This window comes from Aedes aegypti, chromosome 3, assembly GCF_002204515.2.
Source record: "Aedes aegypti strain LVP_AGWG chromosome 3, AaegL5.0 Primary Assembly, whole genome shotgun sequence".
NCBI classification, from domain to species: domain Eukaryota; kingdom Metazoa; phylum Arthropoda; class Insecta; order Diptera; family Culicidae; genus Aedes; species Aedes aegypti.
The window spans coordinates 341,478,993-341,495,747 of NC_035109.1; the positions used below are offsets into that span (position 1 = coordinate 341,478,993).

The 16,755-nt window shown below is 42.5% G+C and overlaps 3 protein-coding genes and 1 pseudogene across 3 annotated transcripts; 2 read left to right on the forward strand and 2 right to left on the reverse strand.

Annotated features, from left to right (window-relative positions):
* The first annotated feature begins 619 nt into the window (after positions 1 to 619).
* LOC110679817 (histone H4) lies at positions 620 to 1,039 on the forward strand. The gene has a single exon (XM_021855551.1). The coding sequence runs from the start codon at positions 692 to 694 to the stop codon at positions 1,001 to 1,003; it is 312 nt and encodes a 103-aa protein (XP_021711243.1). The 5' UTR covers positions 620 to 691; the 3' UTR covers positions 1,004 to 1,039.
* A 4,743-nt stretch (positions 1,040 to 5,782) lies between these two features.
* LOC110678213 lies at positions 5,783 to 6,512 on the reverse strand (annotated as a pseudogene).
* Positions 6,513 to 9,074: 2,562 nt separating this feature from the next.
* On the forward strand, positions 9,075 to 9,484 carry LOC110679816 (histone H4). Its single transcript, XM_021855550.1, has one exon. The coding sequence runs from the start codon at positions 9,126 to 9,128 to the stop codon at positions 9,435 to 9,437; it is 312 nt and encodes a 103-aa protein (XP_021711242.1). The 5' UTR covers positions 9,075 to 9,125; the 3' UTR covers positions 9,438 to 9,484.
* A 4,592-nt stretch (positions 9,485 to 14,076) lies between these two features.
* LOC110679723 (histone H1-like) lies at positions 14,077 to 16,312 on the reverse strand. The gene has a single exon (XM_021855450.1). The coding sequence runs from the start codon at positions 14,903 to 14,905 to the stop codon at positions 14,225 to 14,227; it is 681 nt and encodes a 226-aa protein (XP_021711142.1). The 5' UTR covers positions 14,906 to 16,312; the 3' UTR covers positions 14,077 to 14,224.
* Positions 16,313 to 16,755: the final 443 nt, after the last annotated feature.

A 16,755-nucleotide genomic window follows, 5' to 3' on the forward strand; every position in this document is an offset into this window, starting at 1 on the left:
CTGGCACCGAGAACGATCAGTGAAATTAAGAAGAGTGAAACCATCAACTGCTGCATGGAGGGACCGAAAGACTCGTAGTGAACAAGTGGTGCTGACCCGATTGCGTATCGGGCACACGAAGATAACCCATGGGTGGTTGATGGAAAAAGGGGAGGTGCCGAAGTGTCAGCACTGCGGTACAATAATTACAGTGGAGCATTTGCTCATCGAATGCAGGGCATTCGAAAAAGTGCGTAATGAGATAGGACTCGAAAACAGTTTGGGGGAAGTATTATGTTACGGACAAGAAAGGGAAGGGAAAGTGATCAAGTTTTTGAAAGAGTTGAATCTTTTCAACCAAATTTGAAAAAACTATGGGAAACATTTAATCTAAAATGTAATGGACAACAATGTGAAAAACGATGGAAAAAAGGAAAAGGAAATAAATCAATCTGTTAATGAAAATAACTGTGAAAATAATGAAAAGTGTGAAAAGAGGATAAAACTTTAAATGCATGCGTTGCGAAACTGTCAGTCGTCGAGAAATATGAATGCGATTTTAACATAAATCTGTTTTACACTCCGTAGATGACCGAGAGGCGAATGACCGCTTTTGCGGTTAAAGCCTCGTTAAACCAACCAACTAACTAACTTGGCGCAGCCATCAGTTCCAGTACTACCGTCGTCGAACACAGAACCAAATTCATCCAAAATGACCGGCCGTGGCAAGGGAGGCAAAGGACTCGGAAAAGGAGGCGCCAAGCGTCATCGCAAGGTTTTGCGTGATAACATCCAGGGTATCACCAAGCCCGCAATCCGTCGTCTGGCTCGTCGTGGAGGAGTCAAGCGTATCTCCGGACTTATCTACGAGGAAACTCGTGGTGTGTTGAAGGTGTTCCTGGAAAACGTCATCCGTGATGCCGTTACCTACACTGAACACGCCAAGCGTAAAACCGTTACCGCTATGGATGTTGTCTACGCTCTGAAGCGTCAGGGACGCACCCTGTACGGTTTCGGAGGTTAAATCGCATTCCAAAGTTTCGCTCTTCAAACGGCCCTTCTCAGGGCCACCAAACACACTCATCAAAGAGTTGATATGACAAATGTTCACACACACTAAAAGCAAGGGTAATCTAATGGGACAAGCACTACACGCTTTTGCAGTCCGGCGGTGGCGTGGCTTGGGGAGAAAATTCTCGTCTCCGATTGGAAGACACCATAAAATGCCAATATATATATATCGTCCCCTTAATGCTACAACTAGATAACTCGAAAATCAAAATTTTGAGATGTGCAACTTTGAAAGTATGACCGTTTAACAAGGTGATGGTTAATCGCAGAGATTATGATTGAAAAATAATCTTTAACTTGTGTATTTTGAATCACACGCTTAAGACCTGTGGATATTTTGCAGATCTAATTAAGAAAAATGTTTTGACATATTGAAGTCAAAAATTTCGAATTTCGAGTTATCTAGTTGTAGCATCAAGGGGACGATATATATACATACATAGTCTAGTCTAGTCAGCACTGTCATTTCCCGGGGTGGCACACTACTGTTGTTACTTACTTGTTGTGCTTCGGTTTCGGTTCGAAAACAACAACCGCTATGATGCCACGCCGGTGAAATCCAGTGCGTGCATCTTTCCATACCAATCTCACGTGCATGCATCTCAACTCCGGACTTCAGTGTAAGGTACGGAACGCTCGTCGTACCACTCCCTATTTCACCCTCATCAAATTCCATTAGGATTGCGTTAGGAACTTCTTAGTTTGCCTCGCTCGGTTCCACAATGCGATGGACGAACAAATATTTCATCATGTTCCACACTGTGCCTTATGAGAAATGTCCCATAATGTCCCGCTCACTGGATGCGGTTGCAATCAATATTTACAAGCACTGGAATTGTGTTCGCGCACCCGAAACGAAACGAATCACCGAACCGGGAGAAAGACGGGAATTTGAGAAGGTCACCGGGAAAATCGTTTTGAACGAACATTTTCAAGCTTCGAAGCTTTCATTGAAATGCATTGAAAGTGGATGATGAAATGTCTACCGTAAAATGGGGTGTTTTCAAGCAACTTCTAGTATGTCAATAATTAAACAAAGGACAGCCCTACTACAGTAAGGACCCGATTTTGTCAGCCCCTCGATGAATTTCAAATTTCGACATGGTTACATGGACTTTTAAAGAGGGTACGTGGTAAAGCATGACGATACCAATTTTTTGACAAATCTAAAATTGGCTGACAAAATCGGGTCAGTACTGTATTCTCTCGTCGCGTGCCAAACACAATGCTGAGGATCCTATGACAGATTTCTGAGATAATCATGAAAATGTGTGATTTTTGACGTAACTGCAAAACAGGGTTGTAAAGGAATTTGACTTTCGCAAATGAAACCATATTATGCCAACAACAAAACATAATCTTTTTGATCAATAACTTTGATGCTTTCATTCATTTTCATAAGTTATGCTCAACCTTAATCAGATAATACATCAATATTATCGAACTTGGAACTCCTGCAAACGCAAACCGTTTTCTTTTAACTGCTAGATCTTTCATAGTTATTAATCTGGAAACTGTCAATACTTCGTAAAATTGTCTTGAATTGTTTTTGATACTTGAATGCAACAGGATCATAACCTATATACAGTTAACTCTCCCTAACTCGATATTGAAATTGGCTTGAATTGGTTTTGATACTTAAATGCAACAGGATCATAACCTATATATTTGCATTTGCTTCTTTGAATGATTGTTCTTCTTCGTCTTCGAAAATAGCCCCTATTTGTTTTGCTGGTCTGCTCGATAGGTAGACAGTTTGACAGTTCGATAGGTAGATTTGGTTTCACTCTTCGCGCAACTCGGGTGCCTCTGAGAAATAAAAAAAAAAATTCCCATTTTTTCAGGGCTAGACATTTTAGTAATATTCAGTAACAAACAAAATAGTCCCCTTAACCTTTACAATGCAGTTTTACTTCACGGAACAAGCCTAAAGTATAATGGAATATATATCGGCATAAATCGAACGAGTTTTGTAACTTGGAAAAAGTAGAAAAGATAATCCCCTAACACCCCGCTAACTTTCAAAAAGAGACTTTTTCCATAAGAAATATTAAAAGGCGAAATCTAGATAACATTTTCAAAAGCTTTTGTCTGCGTTGTGATCTCAATTAAATATACTTATGTTCTGGGTTACCCACATATTTTTGTTAATATTGTTTCATTGTTTTGTAGTTGAATCTTTTTTGCCAATAAAATTCTTTCAAAAATGGTTTGAATCGTTTTCAATATCTAGACTCCACAATACCTAATATTAATAGATATCCCCGATCACATAATGCAGCTCACAATCCTCCGAACAAAGCAAGCATTTCAGATGACTGATATATCGACTTCCGACGTTTTTGTGACTTTTCAAACTTGATGGAGAAGTTCAATCCCTTAAAACCCCACGAGTCCTTAACAACCCCATTTTACGGGTACTAACTTCTTAAAAAGGTTTCACTTTTCTCAATAATTAGCAATGTAGTACAATGTTTGTTTGATTTTTTGAGCTTGGCTCTAACTTTTCGACTCAAGAGTTTGAAAGAAAAGTTTACTAGCCTAAAATAATCTTGCCGAAAGTTTTTGCACTCAAACATATTGGATACAAAAAAAAAAAAAAAAATCCTAAGTTGTTGAATATCCATACCACAATAAATCCCAGATTTCCTTGGGAACAGCATTTTAAGAGTTTCTAATCTCTCATTAGTTAACTAATCGATTACAAATTGAATAGGTAAGGTAGATGCTGCTACATGTGTGGGTTTGTTTTATTTTTTTAATTCACCCTAGATTTAATTACTTTAGAGAAACATCAATTTAATGAAACACTGATTTTATTTTGGCATCTGGAGTTTTTGTCGGCCAAATTATCTGAAACTCGGCAGTAAGACGCACTTGAAGAGCATAATGTTGATAATAGCAGTTAAGGCCTTCCTTAGTGTAGTGGTAAAGTCGGTCCCAACAAGCCATGTGAGCAAAATGGTCACATAAAAAATAAAGTGAGAAGCCGGCCAAGAAAAATGAGAAGAAGAAGAGGCATTCGCAAAACCCCATGTGCGAAATAAATCAAAAGAATGAGCACAAAAATTTTGATAATGAAGACGCGTTCACTCCAACGGAAATGCTCCACGTGTAGTAACAGCGGCGGAAGTAATTTACCGGTTTTCAATTTGAGTGTCAGGAGCTCAGGGCCAAATTTTCGAGCCGCAAATTTTTCTCGGTGCACGCAAGCAAATGGCGGCGGTGCTCACTCTCTTTCTCTCGTACCCAAACTGCGATGGGGATGTGAGGCGTTCGATTCGCCAATCACGCTTAAAATCAGTTACACGCAGTGGGGAAATTATTCCTCTGGAAGTTGGCGATCGAAGTCCCGTTATGTGCAGTTCAGAATCAATCGAAAGGCACGATGATGACTGATTCTGAATCTTGCTTCGGTACCTACGAAATTGTGCGGCAAGCACAAACTGTATTAATTTGCTCTCATCTTTGGAATAGTGGAACAGCATTGGATTACGAAAATCAAACATAACTGAGCAAGGTCGGACCCATTGGCCCCGAAAAGATTGAGATTTTCAGAAGCCAATCCCTGGGCTTAGTATATTTTAACTGCCAATTAATTTAATTTGCAACATCCACAAGAGTAATTTGATTATTCCGCAAGGAAAATAGTGGCAGTTCGCTCATACTGGATCAGCTGTCAAGATTACTTTGGTAATTAGCAAGCAAACCTGTAACTTGACCGCTCTACTTGGGATGTCGATACTCAGCCTGCCCAGTAGGTCCGGTACGTACGGACCTGTGAACTAGACTATCGAAATGCATACATTTTTGCATTTTGACATACGAACGCTTTATGTTTCGTTTTAGCATCAACTCACATCCAGGCGTCGGTAGGCGCGTGGTGTACGCACAGACCTAAACGATCGCAAGGTCCTTGGTTCGATTCCAGGTTGCTGCGAGAAAACATTTTTTGGTTGCCAATGTTTGGCTTTTCATAAGGCAAAGCTATGAATTTCAACCCGAATTTATTGTGGGCGAATTTTCATAAGTGCCATCCAATGTAATTTCGATAGTCCATTTTGCCTGAGTGTATTGAAAACGCACGGGCCTATCGATCGCAAGGTCCTTGTTCGATTCCAGTTGCCGCGAAAACATGTTTTGGTTTCACAAGGCAACGCTAACGAATCTCAACCCCGATTTAAATAAGGCTCCCCCCAAAACTACGCGACGTTTTTACGGCGACAGCGACACGATTTCGTTGTCGTGTCGCTGCAAGCACTCTTCTATGGAACCATCTTGACTGACCACGACGCGAATCGTGGCGAAAATCGCGTCGCTGTGGCTTATCAAACAGTGCATCAGCGGAAATCGCGAACGTTTTTTTTTTTTTTTTTTTTTTTTGTCGCTGTCGGCCGTAAAAAGTCGCTTAGATCTGGGGGAGCCTTTAGTCGACAGACGTCTTCAAATCCTTGAATCATTCGAGTGTATCAAAAGCTGTTTCCTCTAGTGGAGGTTTGCTTTGGGTACGGATGCACCGCTACAGTGAGTGCCAGCCAGTGCTGCATGATTGGCCAATTTTATTGATTTGCGAAAGGGTTTCGGGAAGAATTTCGCCATTCAGTGGCAAAAGTGGCACGTAACTTTTCGGGGGGATTTATTTCCCCTCTGTGAGAGGAATGGAATATCATTGACCTGTGCAACTCTTTGTTCTAAACTTTGGATGGTAGTCCTGAAAAGGACTGATGGGATGTTAGATACTGTTTTTACAACAGTACGGTTGCTGTCCCAAATTACTTCTTGGCAGCGGTCTTCTTCGCGGCAGCTTTCCTTGGCTGGGGCAGCCTTCTTCGGTTTTGGGGTCTTGGGCTTCTTGGCGGCGGTCTTGGAAGGTTTGGGTGGCCTTCTGCTTCGGAGCAGCAGCCTTCTTCACACCACCGGCCTTTTTGGCAGCCTTGGCACCAGCAGCTTTGGCTTTCTTGGCTGCAGCCGGCTTCTTGGCTTTCTTCTCGCCGGCTGGCTTCTTGGCCTTCTTCTCCCCAGCTGGTTTCTTGGTGGCCCTTCTTCTTCTCTCCGGTAAGCCTTCTTGGCCTTCCTTCTCGCCGGCCCTTTCTTCGGTTTCTTCTCACTGGCGGCCTTCTTAGCTTCAGCCTTCAGCTTGAAACGAACCGGAAAGCGCCGGTGCCCTTGGTTTGGACGAACTTGCCCTTCTCGACGCCATTCTTCAAGGCCTTCTTGAGGAATGGGGCAAGCTTGGCGACATCGCATTTGTAGTTGGCGGCGATGTACTTCTTGATGGCCTGCAGGGACGATCCGTTGCGTTCCTTCAAGGTTTTGATGGCAGCAACAACCATGTCGTTGACTGGGGGGTGGGTCGACGGCTTCTTCGGCTGCCCTGTCCCTTGGGGGCCCTTGGCTTCTTTGGTCTTGGCTGGCGAGGCAGCCGGGGCTGCGGCAGCGGCTTCAGTGGCAACTTCAGACATCTCGATAGGTAGCTAGAGTAACACTCACACGATGGCGATAGTAAACGAATGAATGACGGAAATTCTGGCAACAGTGCGGTGTTCGATTTCGGTCGTCTGTGTTAGGGATGCAGACATGGTCGTCCACTGGATGACTGTTTCGCGAATATTGTACATAATTTTGGTAACACCTTTTTTAAAACCGGCATTTTTTCCGGTAACGCACTAAGTATTTGCCTGTCTAGTATGTCCGTTTGGTGAGTGCATGAGTTCTCGCTAGCAGCCCGTCATCGCCACATCGGGCCGGTTTCGCGAGAAGCACCGCTGAGACATGTCTTTACAGCACCCGTGCGCCATATGGTGTGGCTTTGCTCGATAAAAACAATCCAATAGTAACTATTGAAACAATACCACCCTGCACGGCGGTGGTGAATTTGGCAACATGAATGGTTGCTCTTTGCGGTGACATGCGGGTATAGCCAGTAATGCCGGTGTCTAATGGCCCCTAATGAGCCTCAAACAAAGTCATTCCAGTGCCGACGAGCGATGTTACGCGTTTGGTTTTAGTAAACTTTGAACAATGTTTAATTTGATGTTTTTCATCAAACATACCGAAAACTTGGGCTCGACTATGACGTCAGTCAACACGAGTTTGTGCCATTTTGTCCGGAAAACAATGTCACCAAACACTAATCACCTTCCACCTGTGCACTGTTGGTTGGTCGAATGTGTGCAAATTGCTGGCATTTGCCTCAGCCATCGGCGGCAACTGCATTGGAAAAGGACAGTGCACGTGCTACTATGGATCTAGTTTATCTGAGAATGTTTTACTTCAAGAAAATAAAAGGCGAAATCTAGATAACATTTTCAAAAAGCTTTGTCTGCGTTGTTGATCTCAATTAAATATACTTATGTTCTGGGTTACCCACATATTTTTGTTAATATTGTTTCATTGTTTTGTAGTTGAATCTTTTTTGCCAATAAAATTCTTTCAAAATGGTTTGAATCGTTTTCAATATCTTAGACTCCACATAACCTAATATTAATAGATATCCCCGATCACATAATGCAGCTCACAATCCTCCGAACAAAGCAAAGCATTTCATGACTGATATATCGACTTCCGACGTTTTTGTGACTTTTCAAACTTGATGGAGAAGTTTCAATCCCTTAAAACCCCACGAGTCCTTAAACAACCCCATTTTTACGGTATCTAACTTCTTAAAAAAGGTTCACTTTTCTCAATAATTAGCAATGTAGTACAATGTTTGTTTGATTTTTGAGCTTGGCTCTAACTTTTTCGACTCAAGAGTTTGAAAGAAAAGTTTACTAGCTAAAATAATCTTGCCGAAAGTTTTTGCACTCAAACATATTGGATACAAAAAAAAAAAAAAAAAAATCCTAAGTTGTTTGATATCCATACCACAATAAATCCAGAAGTTCCTTGGGAACAGCATTTTAAGAGTTTCTAAATCTCTCATTAGTTAACTAATCGATTACAAATTGAATAGGTAAGGTAGATGCTTGCTACATGTGTGGGGTTTGTTTTATTTTTTTTATTCACCCCTAGATTTAATTACTTTAGAGAAACATCAATTTAATGAAACACTGATTTATTTTGGCAATCTGGAGTTTTTTGTCGGCCAAATTATCTTTGAAACTCGCGCAGAAGACGCACTTGAAAGAGGCATAATGTTGATAAATAGCAGTTAAGGCCTTCCTTAGTGTAGTGGTAAAGTCGGTCCCAACAAGCCATGTGAGCAAAATGGTCACATAAAAAATAAAGTGAGAAGCCGGCCAAAAAAAATGAGAAGAAGAAGAGGCATTCGCAAAAACCCATGTGCGAAATAAATCAAAAGAATGAGCACAAAAAATTTTGATAATGAAGACGCGTTCACTCCAACGGAAATGCTCCACGTGTAGTAACAGCGCGCGGAAGTAATTTACCGGTTTCAATTTTGAGTGTCAGGAGCTCAGGCCAAATTTTCGAGCCGCAAATTTTTCTCGGTGCACGCAAGCAAATGGCGGCGGTGCTCACTCTCTTTCTCTCGTACCCAAACTGCGATGGGATGTGAGGCGTTCGATTCGCCAATCACGCTTAAAATCAGTTACACGCAGTGGGAAATTATTCCTCTGAAAGTTGGCGATCGAAGTCCCGTTATGTGCAGTTCAGAATCAATCGAAAGGCACGATGATGACTGATTCTGAATCTGCTTCGGTACCTACGAAAATTGTGCGGCAAGCACAAACTGTATTAATTTGCTCTCATCTTTGGAATAAGTGGAACAGCATTGATTACGAAAATCAAACATACTGAGCAAGGTCGACCCATTGGCCCCGAAAGATATGAGATTTTCAGAAGCCAATCCCTGGGCTTAGTATATTTTACTGCCAATTAATTTAATTTCAACATCCACAAGAGTAATTTGATTATTCCGCAAGGAAAAATTAGTGCAGTTCGCTCATACTGGATCAGCTGTCAAGATTACTTTGTAATTAGCAGCAAACTGTACTTGACCGCTCTACTTGGGATGTCGATACTCAGCCTGCCCAGTAGGTCCGGTACGTACGGGATTGGCGCAGCCATCAGTTCCAGTACTACCGTCGTCGAACACAGAACCAAATTCATCCAAAATGACCGGCCGTGGCAAGGGAGGCAAAGGACTCGGAAAAGGAGGCGCCAAGCGTCATCGCAAGGTTTTGCGTGATAACATCCAGGGTATCACCAAGCCCGCAATCCGTCGTCTGGCTCGTCGTGGAGGAGTCAAGCGTATCTCCGGACTTATCTACGAGGAAACTCGTGGTGTGTTGAAGGTGTTCCTGGAAAACGTCATCCGTGATGCCGTTACCTACACTGAACACGCCAAGCGTAAAACCGTTACCGCTATGGATGTTGTCTACGCTCTGAAGCGTCAGGGACGCACCCTGTACGGTTTCGGAGGTTAAATCGCATTCCAAAGTTTCGCTCTTCAAACGGCCCTTTTCAGGGCCACCAAACACACTCATCAAAGAGTTGATATGACAAATGTTCACACACACTAAAAGCAAGGGTAATCTAATGGGACAAGCACTACACGCTTTTGCAGTCCGGCGGTGGCGTGGCTTGGGGAGAAAATTCTCGTCTCCGATTGGAAGACACCATAAAATGCCAATATATATATCGTCCCCTTAATGCTACAACTAGATAACTCGAAAATCAAAATTTTGAGATGTGCAACTTTGAAAGTATGACCGTTTAACAAGGTGATGGTTAATCGCAGAGATTATGATTGAAAAATAATCTTTAACTTGTGTATTTTGAATCACACGCTTAAGACCTGTGGATATTTTGCAGATCTAATTAAGAAAAATGTTTTGACATATTGAAGTCAAAAATTTCGAATTTCGAGTTATCTAGTTGTAGCATCAAGGGGACGATATATATACATACATAGTCTAGTCTAGTCAGCACTGTCATTTCCCGGGGTGGCACACTACTGTTGTTACTTACTTGTTGTGCTTCGGTTTCGGTTCGAAAACAACAACCGCTATGATGCCACGCCGGTGAAATCCAGTGCGTGCATCTTTCCATACCAATCTCACGTGCATGCATCTCAACTCCGGACTTCAGTGTAAGGTACGGAACGCTCGTCGTACCACTCCCTATTTCACCCTCATCCAAATTCCATTAGGATTGCGTTAGGAACTTCTTAGTTTGCCTCGCTTCGGTTCCACAATGCGATGGACGAACAAATATTTCATCATGTTCCACACTGTGCCTTATGAGAAATGTCCCATAATGTCCCGCTCACTGGATGCGGTTGCAATCAATATTTACAAGCACTGGAATTGTGTTCGCGCACCCGAAACGAACGAATCACCGAACCGGGAGAAAGACGGGAATTTGAGAAGGTCACCGGGAAAATCGTTTTGAACGAACATTTTCAAGCTTCGAAGCTTTCATTGAAATGCATTGAAAGTGGATGATGAAATGTCTACCGTAAAATGGGGTGTTTTCAAGCAACTTCTAGTATGTCAATAATTAAACAAAGGACAGCCCTACTACAGTAAGGACCCGATTTTGTCAGCCCCTCGATGAATTTCAAATTTCGACATGGTTACATGGACTTTTAAAGAGGGTACGTGGTAAAGCATGACGATACCAATTTTTTGACAAATCTAAAAATTGGCTGACAAAATCGGGTCAGACTGTATTCTCTCGTCGCGTGCCAAACACAATGCTGAGGATCCTATGACAGATTTCTGAGATAATCATGAAAATGTGTGATTTTTGACGTAACTGCAAAACCAGGGTTGTAAAGGAATTTGACTTTCGCAAATGAAAACCATATTATGCCAACAACAAAACATAATCTTTTTGATCAATAACTTTGATGCTTTCATTCATTTTCATAAGTTATGCTCAACCTTAATCAGATAATACAATCAATATTATCGAACTTGGAACTCCTGCAAACGCAAACCGTTTTCTTTTAACTGCTAGATCTTTCATAGTTATTAATCTGGAAACTGTCAATACTTCGTAAAATTGTCTTGAATTGTTTTTGATACTTGAATGCAACAGGATCATAACCTATATACAGTTAACTCTCCCTAACTCGATATTGAAATTGGCTTGAATGGTTTTGATACTTAAATGCAACAGGATCATAACCTATATATTTGCATTTGCTTCTTTGAATGATTGTTCTTCTTCGTCTTCGAAAATAGCCCCTATTTGTTTTGCTGGTCTGCTCGATAGGTAGACAGTTTGACAGTTCGATAGGTAGATTTGGTTTCACTCTTCGCGCAACTCGGGTGCCTCTGAGAAATAAAAAAAAAAAATTCCCATTTTTTCAGGGCTAGACATTTTAGTAATATTCAGTAACAAACAAAATAGTCCCCTTAACCTTTACAATGCAGTTTTACTTCACGGAACAAGCCTAAAGTATAATGGAATATATATCGGCATAAATCGAACGAGTTTTGTAACTTGGAAAAAGTAGAAAAGATAATCCCCTAACACCCCGCTAACTTTCAAAAAGAGACTTTTTCCATAAGAAATATTAAAAGGCGAAATCTAGATAACATTTTCAAAAGCTTTTGTCTGCGTTGTGATCTCAATTAAATATACTTATGTTCTGGGTTACCCACATATTTTTGTTAATATTGTTTCATTGTTTTGTAGTTGAATCTTTTTTGCCAATAAAATTCTTTCAAAAATGGTTTGAATCGTTTTCAATATCTAGACTCCACAATACCTAATATTAATAGATATCCCCGATCACATAATGCAGCTCACAATCCTCCGAACAAAGCAAGCATTTCAGATGACTGATATATCGACTTCCGACGTTTTTGTGACTTTTCAAACTTGATGGAGAAGTTCAATCCCTTAAAACCCCACGAGTCCTTAACACCCCATTTTACGGTACTAACTTCTTAAAAAGGTTTCACTTTTCTCAATAATTAGCAATGTAGTACAATGTTTGTTTGATTTTTGAGCTTGGCTCTAACTTTTCGACTCAAGAGTTTGAAAGAAAAGTTTACTAGCCTAAAATAATCTTGCCGAAAGTTTTTGCACTCAAACATATTGGATACAAAAAAAAAAAAAAAAATCCTAAGTTGTTGAATATCCATACCACAATAAATCCAGATTTCCTTGGGAACAGCATTTTAAGAGTTTCTAATCTCTCATTAGTTAACTAATCGATTACAAATTGAATAGGTAAGGTAGATGCTGCTACATGTGTGGGTTTGTTTTATTTTTTTAATTCACCCTAGATTTAATTACTTTAGAGAAACATCAATTTAATGAAACACTGATTTATTTTGGCATCTGGAGTTTTTGTCGGCCAAATTATCTGAAACTCGGCAGTAAGACGCACTTGAAGAGCATAATGTTGATAAATAGCAGTTAAGGCCTTCCTTAGTGTAGTGGTAAAGTCGGTCCCAACAAGCCATGTGAGCAAAATGGTCACATAAAAAATAAAGTGAGAAGCCGGCCAAGAAAAATGAGAAGAAGAAGAGGCATTCGCAAAACCCCATGTGCGAAATAAATCAAAAGAATGAGCACAAAAAATTTTGATAATGAAGACGCGTTCACTCCAACGGAAATGCTCCACGTGTAGTAACAGCGGCGGAAGTAATTTACCGGTTTCAATTTGAGTGTCAGGAGCTCAGGGCCAAATTTTCGAGCCGCAAATTTTTCTCGGTGCACGCAAGCAAATGGCGGCGGTGCTCACTCTCTTTCTCTCGTACCCAAACTGCGATGGGGATGTGAGGCGTTCGATTCGCCAATCACGCTTAAAATCAGTTACACGCAGTGGGGAAATTATTCCTCTGGAAGTTGGCGATCGAAGTCCCGTTATGTGCAGTTCAGAATCAATCGAAAGGCACGATGATGACTGATTCTGAATCTTGCTTCGGTACCTACGAAATTGTGCGGCAAGCACAAACTGTATTAATTTGCTCTCATCTTTGGAATAGTGGAACAGCATTGGATTACGAAAATCAAACATACTGAGCAAGGTCGACCCATTGGCCCCGAAAGATTGAGATTTTCAGAAGCCAATCCCTGGGCTTAGTATATTTTACTGCCAATTAATTTAATTTGCAACATCCACAAGAGTAATTTGATTATTCCGCAAGGAAAATAGTGGCAGTTCGCTCATACTGGATCAGCTGTCAAGATTACTTTGGTAATTAGCAGCAAACTGTACTTGACCGCTCTACTTGGGATGTCGATACTCAGCCTGCCCAGTAGGTCCGGTACGTACGGACCTGTGAACTAGACTATCGAAATGCATACATTTTGCATTTTGACATACGAACGCTTTATGTTTCGTTTTAGCATCAACTCACATCCAGGCGTCGGTAGGCGCGTGGTGTACGCACAGACCTAACGATCGCAAGGTCCTTGGTTCGATTCCAGGTTGCTGCGAGAAACATTTTTTGTTGCCAATGTTTGGCTTTCATAAGGCAAAGCTATGAATTTCAACCCGATTTATTGTGGCGAATTTTCATAAGTGCATCCAATGTATTTCGATAGTCCATTTGCCTGAGTGTATTGAAAACGCACGGGCCTATCGATCGCAAGGTCCTTGGTTCGATTCCAGGTTGCCGCGAAAACATGTTTTGGTTTCACAAGGCAACGCTACGAATCTCAACCCGATTTAAATAAGGCTCCCCCAAAACTACGCGACGTTTTACGGCGACAGCGACACGATTTCGTTGTCGTGTCGCTGCAAGCACTCTTCTATGGAACCATCTTGACTGACACGACGCGAATCGCTGCGAAATCGCGTCGCTGTGGCTTATCAAACAGTGCATCAGCGAAATCGCGACGTTTTTTTTTTTTTTTTTTTTTTTTTGTCGCTGTCGCCGTAAAAAGTCGCTTAGATCTGGGGGAGCCTTTAAGTCGACAGACGTCTTCAAATCCTTGAATCATTCGAGTGTATCAAAAGCTGTTCCTCTAGTGGAGGTTTGCTTTGGGTACGGATGCACCGCTACAGTGAGTGCCAGCCAGTGCTGCATGATTGGCCAATTTTATTGATTTGCGAAAGGGTTCGGGAAGAATTCGCCATTCAGTGGCAAAGTGCACGTAACTTTTCGGGGGGATTTATTTCCCTCTGTGAGAGGAATGGAATATCATTGACTGTGCAACTCTTTGTTCTAAACTTGGATGGTAGTCCTGAAAAGGACTGATTGGATGTTAGATACTGTTTTACAACAGTACGGTTGCTGTCCCAAATTTACTTCTTGGCAGCGGTCTTCTTCGCGGCAGCTTTCTTGGCTGGGGCAGCCTTCTTCGGTTTTGGGGTCTTGGGCTTCTTGGCGGCGGTCTTGGAAGGTTTGGTGGCCTTCTGCTTCGGAGCAGCAGCCTTCTTCACACCACCGGCCTTTTTGGCAGCCTTGGCACCAGCAGCTTTGGCTTTCTTGGCTGCAGCCGGCTTCTTGGCTTTCTTCTCGCCGGCTGGCTTCTTGGCCTTCTTCTCCCCAGCTGGTTTCTTGGTGGCCTTCTTCTTCTCTCCGGTAGCCTTCTTGGCCTTCTTCTCGCCGGCCTTCTTCGGTTTCTTCTCACTGGCGGCCTTCTTAGCTTCAGCCTTCAGCTTGAACGAACCGGAAGCGCCGGTGCCCTTGGTTTGGACGAACTTGCCCTTCTCGACGCCATTCTTCAAGGCCTTCTTGAGGAATGGGGCAAGCTTGGCGACATCGCATTTGTAGTTGGCGGCGATGTACTTCTTGATGGCCTGCAGGGACGATCCGTTGCGTTCCTTCAAGGTTTTGATGGCAGCAACAACCATGTCGTTGACTGGGGGGTGGGTCGACGGCTTCTTCGGCTTGCCCTGTCCCTTGGGGGCCCTTGGCTTCTTGGTCTTGGCTGGCGAGGCAGCCGGGGCTGCGGCAGCGGCTTCAGTGGCAACTTCAGACATCTCGATAGGTAGCTAGAGTAACACTCACACGATGGCGATAGTAAACGAATGAATGACGGAAATTCTGGCAACAGTGCGGTGTTCGATTTCGTCGTCTGTGTTAGGGATGCAGACATGGTCGTCCACTGGATGACTGTTCGCGAAATATTGTACATATTTTTGGTAACACCTTTTTAAAACGCATTTTTCCGGTAATCGCACTAAGTATTTGCCTGTCTAGTATGTCCGTTTGGTGAGTGCATGAGTCTCGCTAGCAGCCCGTCATCGCCACATCGGGCCGGTTTCGCGAGAAGCACCGCTGAGACATGTCTTTACAGCACCCGTGCGCCATATGGTGTGGCTTTGCTCGATAAAACAATCAATAGTAACTATTGAAACAATACCACCCTGCACGGCGGTGGTGAATTTGGCAACATGAATGGTTGCTCTTTGCGGTGACATGCGGGTATAGCCAGTATGCCGGTGTCTAATGGCCCCTAATGAGCCTCAAACAAAGTCATTCCCAGTGCCGACGAGCGATGTTACGCGTTTGGTTTTAGTAAACTTTGAACAATGTTAATTTGATGTTTTTCATCAAACATACCGAAAACTTGGGCTCGACTATGACGTCAGTCACACGAGTTTGTGCCATTTTGTCCGGAAAACAATGTCACCAAACACTAATCACCTTCCACCTGTGCACTGTTGGTTGGTCGAATGTGTGCAAATTGCTGGCATTTGCCTCAGCCATCGGCGGCAACTGCATTGGAAAAGGACAGTGCACGTGCTACTATGGATCTAGTTTATCTGAGAATGTTTTACTTCAAGAAGCAAGCAAGCAAAGCAAGCACCCTCCCTGCGGTGGAATCTGCAAATGAGCTAGTGCGAAATCTGCCCGAATAGGCATCGGTTTTGCTAGCTGCAGTTGCATCGAATGAACATTCCATACAATCTCTTCTGGCGGCAGTAGTACCGGACATGTCGCGCTGAATTCGCGACAAATTGTTCTCGGAAGTCCCTAACATGCCCCACGGCACGTGTTCCCGGTGTAGAAACTGCACCCTACACTCCCCCGATCGAGATATATTTTTGTGTACAGTGCCCTCAGGGGCTGTTCAACGTGTCTGTCCGTGCTAGTACTGAGCAACACCCGAGCCAGGAAGCCGAATGGCAACCACACAACGTGTCATGTCACCATCATTCGCAAATTTCATAACGCCAACAATGACCATTTGCAACGCGCCCACCACCCATTGTTTCGTTTGACCCGTTACATCTCGAAGACACACCACCCACCCATGAGCTATGTGAATGGGCCCCATCAATGGGAACTGATTGATGGCATTATCGAGCTTATCCGATCGATAACATTTGCATCAACTCGTCCCCTTAATGCTACAACTAGATAACTCGAAAATCAAAATTTTGAGATGTGCAACTTTGAAAGTATGACCGTTTAACAAGGTGATGGTTAATCGCAGAGATTATGATTGAAAAATAATCTTTAACTTGTGTATTTTGAATCACACGCTTAAGACCTGTGGATATTTTGCAGATCTAATTAAGAAAAATGTTTTGACATATTGAAGTCAAAAATTTCAAATTTCGAGTTATCTAGTTGTAGCATCAAGGGGACGAACTGTTGTTCGATAAACGTTATTATGATAGCCTGAACTGCTGGGATGCTCTTACGAGATCGTTTGTAATGGGACGCTAGAAAACATAATGAGCTTCTTTCCAATACGTTGAGAAGAAACTTGTCATCATGCCTGCCTAGCTAGCTAGTCCTATGATGTCAAAATTGTCTAAACTACTAACATGCAGCACAACCGATAGCAAAAATGAAGTTGTTAAGGTGCAACATGGCAATC

Coding starts and splice junctions, on each gene's coding strand:
- LOC110679816 (XM_021855550.1), top strand. CDS start 9,126: ATGACCGGCCGTGGCAAGGGAGGCAAAGGACTCGGAAAAGGAGGCGCC.
- LOC110679817 (XM_021855551.1), top strand. CDS start 692: ATGACCGGCCGTGGCAAGGGAGGCAAAGGACTCGGAAAAGGAGGCGCC.
- LOC110679723 (XM_021855450.1), bottom strand. CDS start 14,905: ATGTCTGAAGTTGCCACTGAAGCCGCTGCCGCAGCCCCGGCTGCCTCG.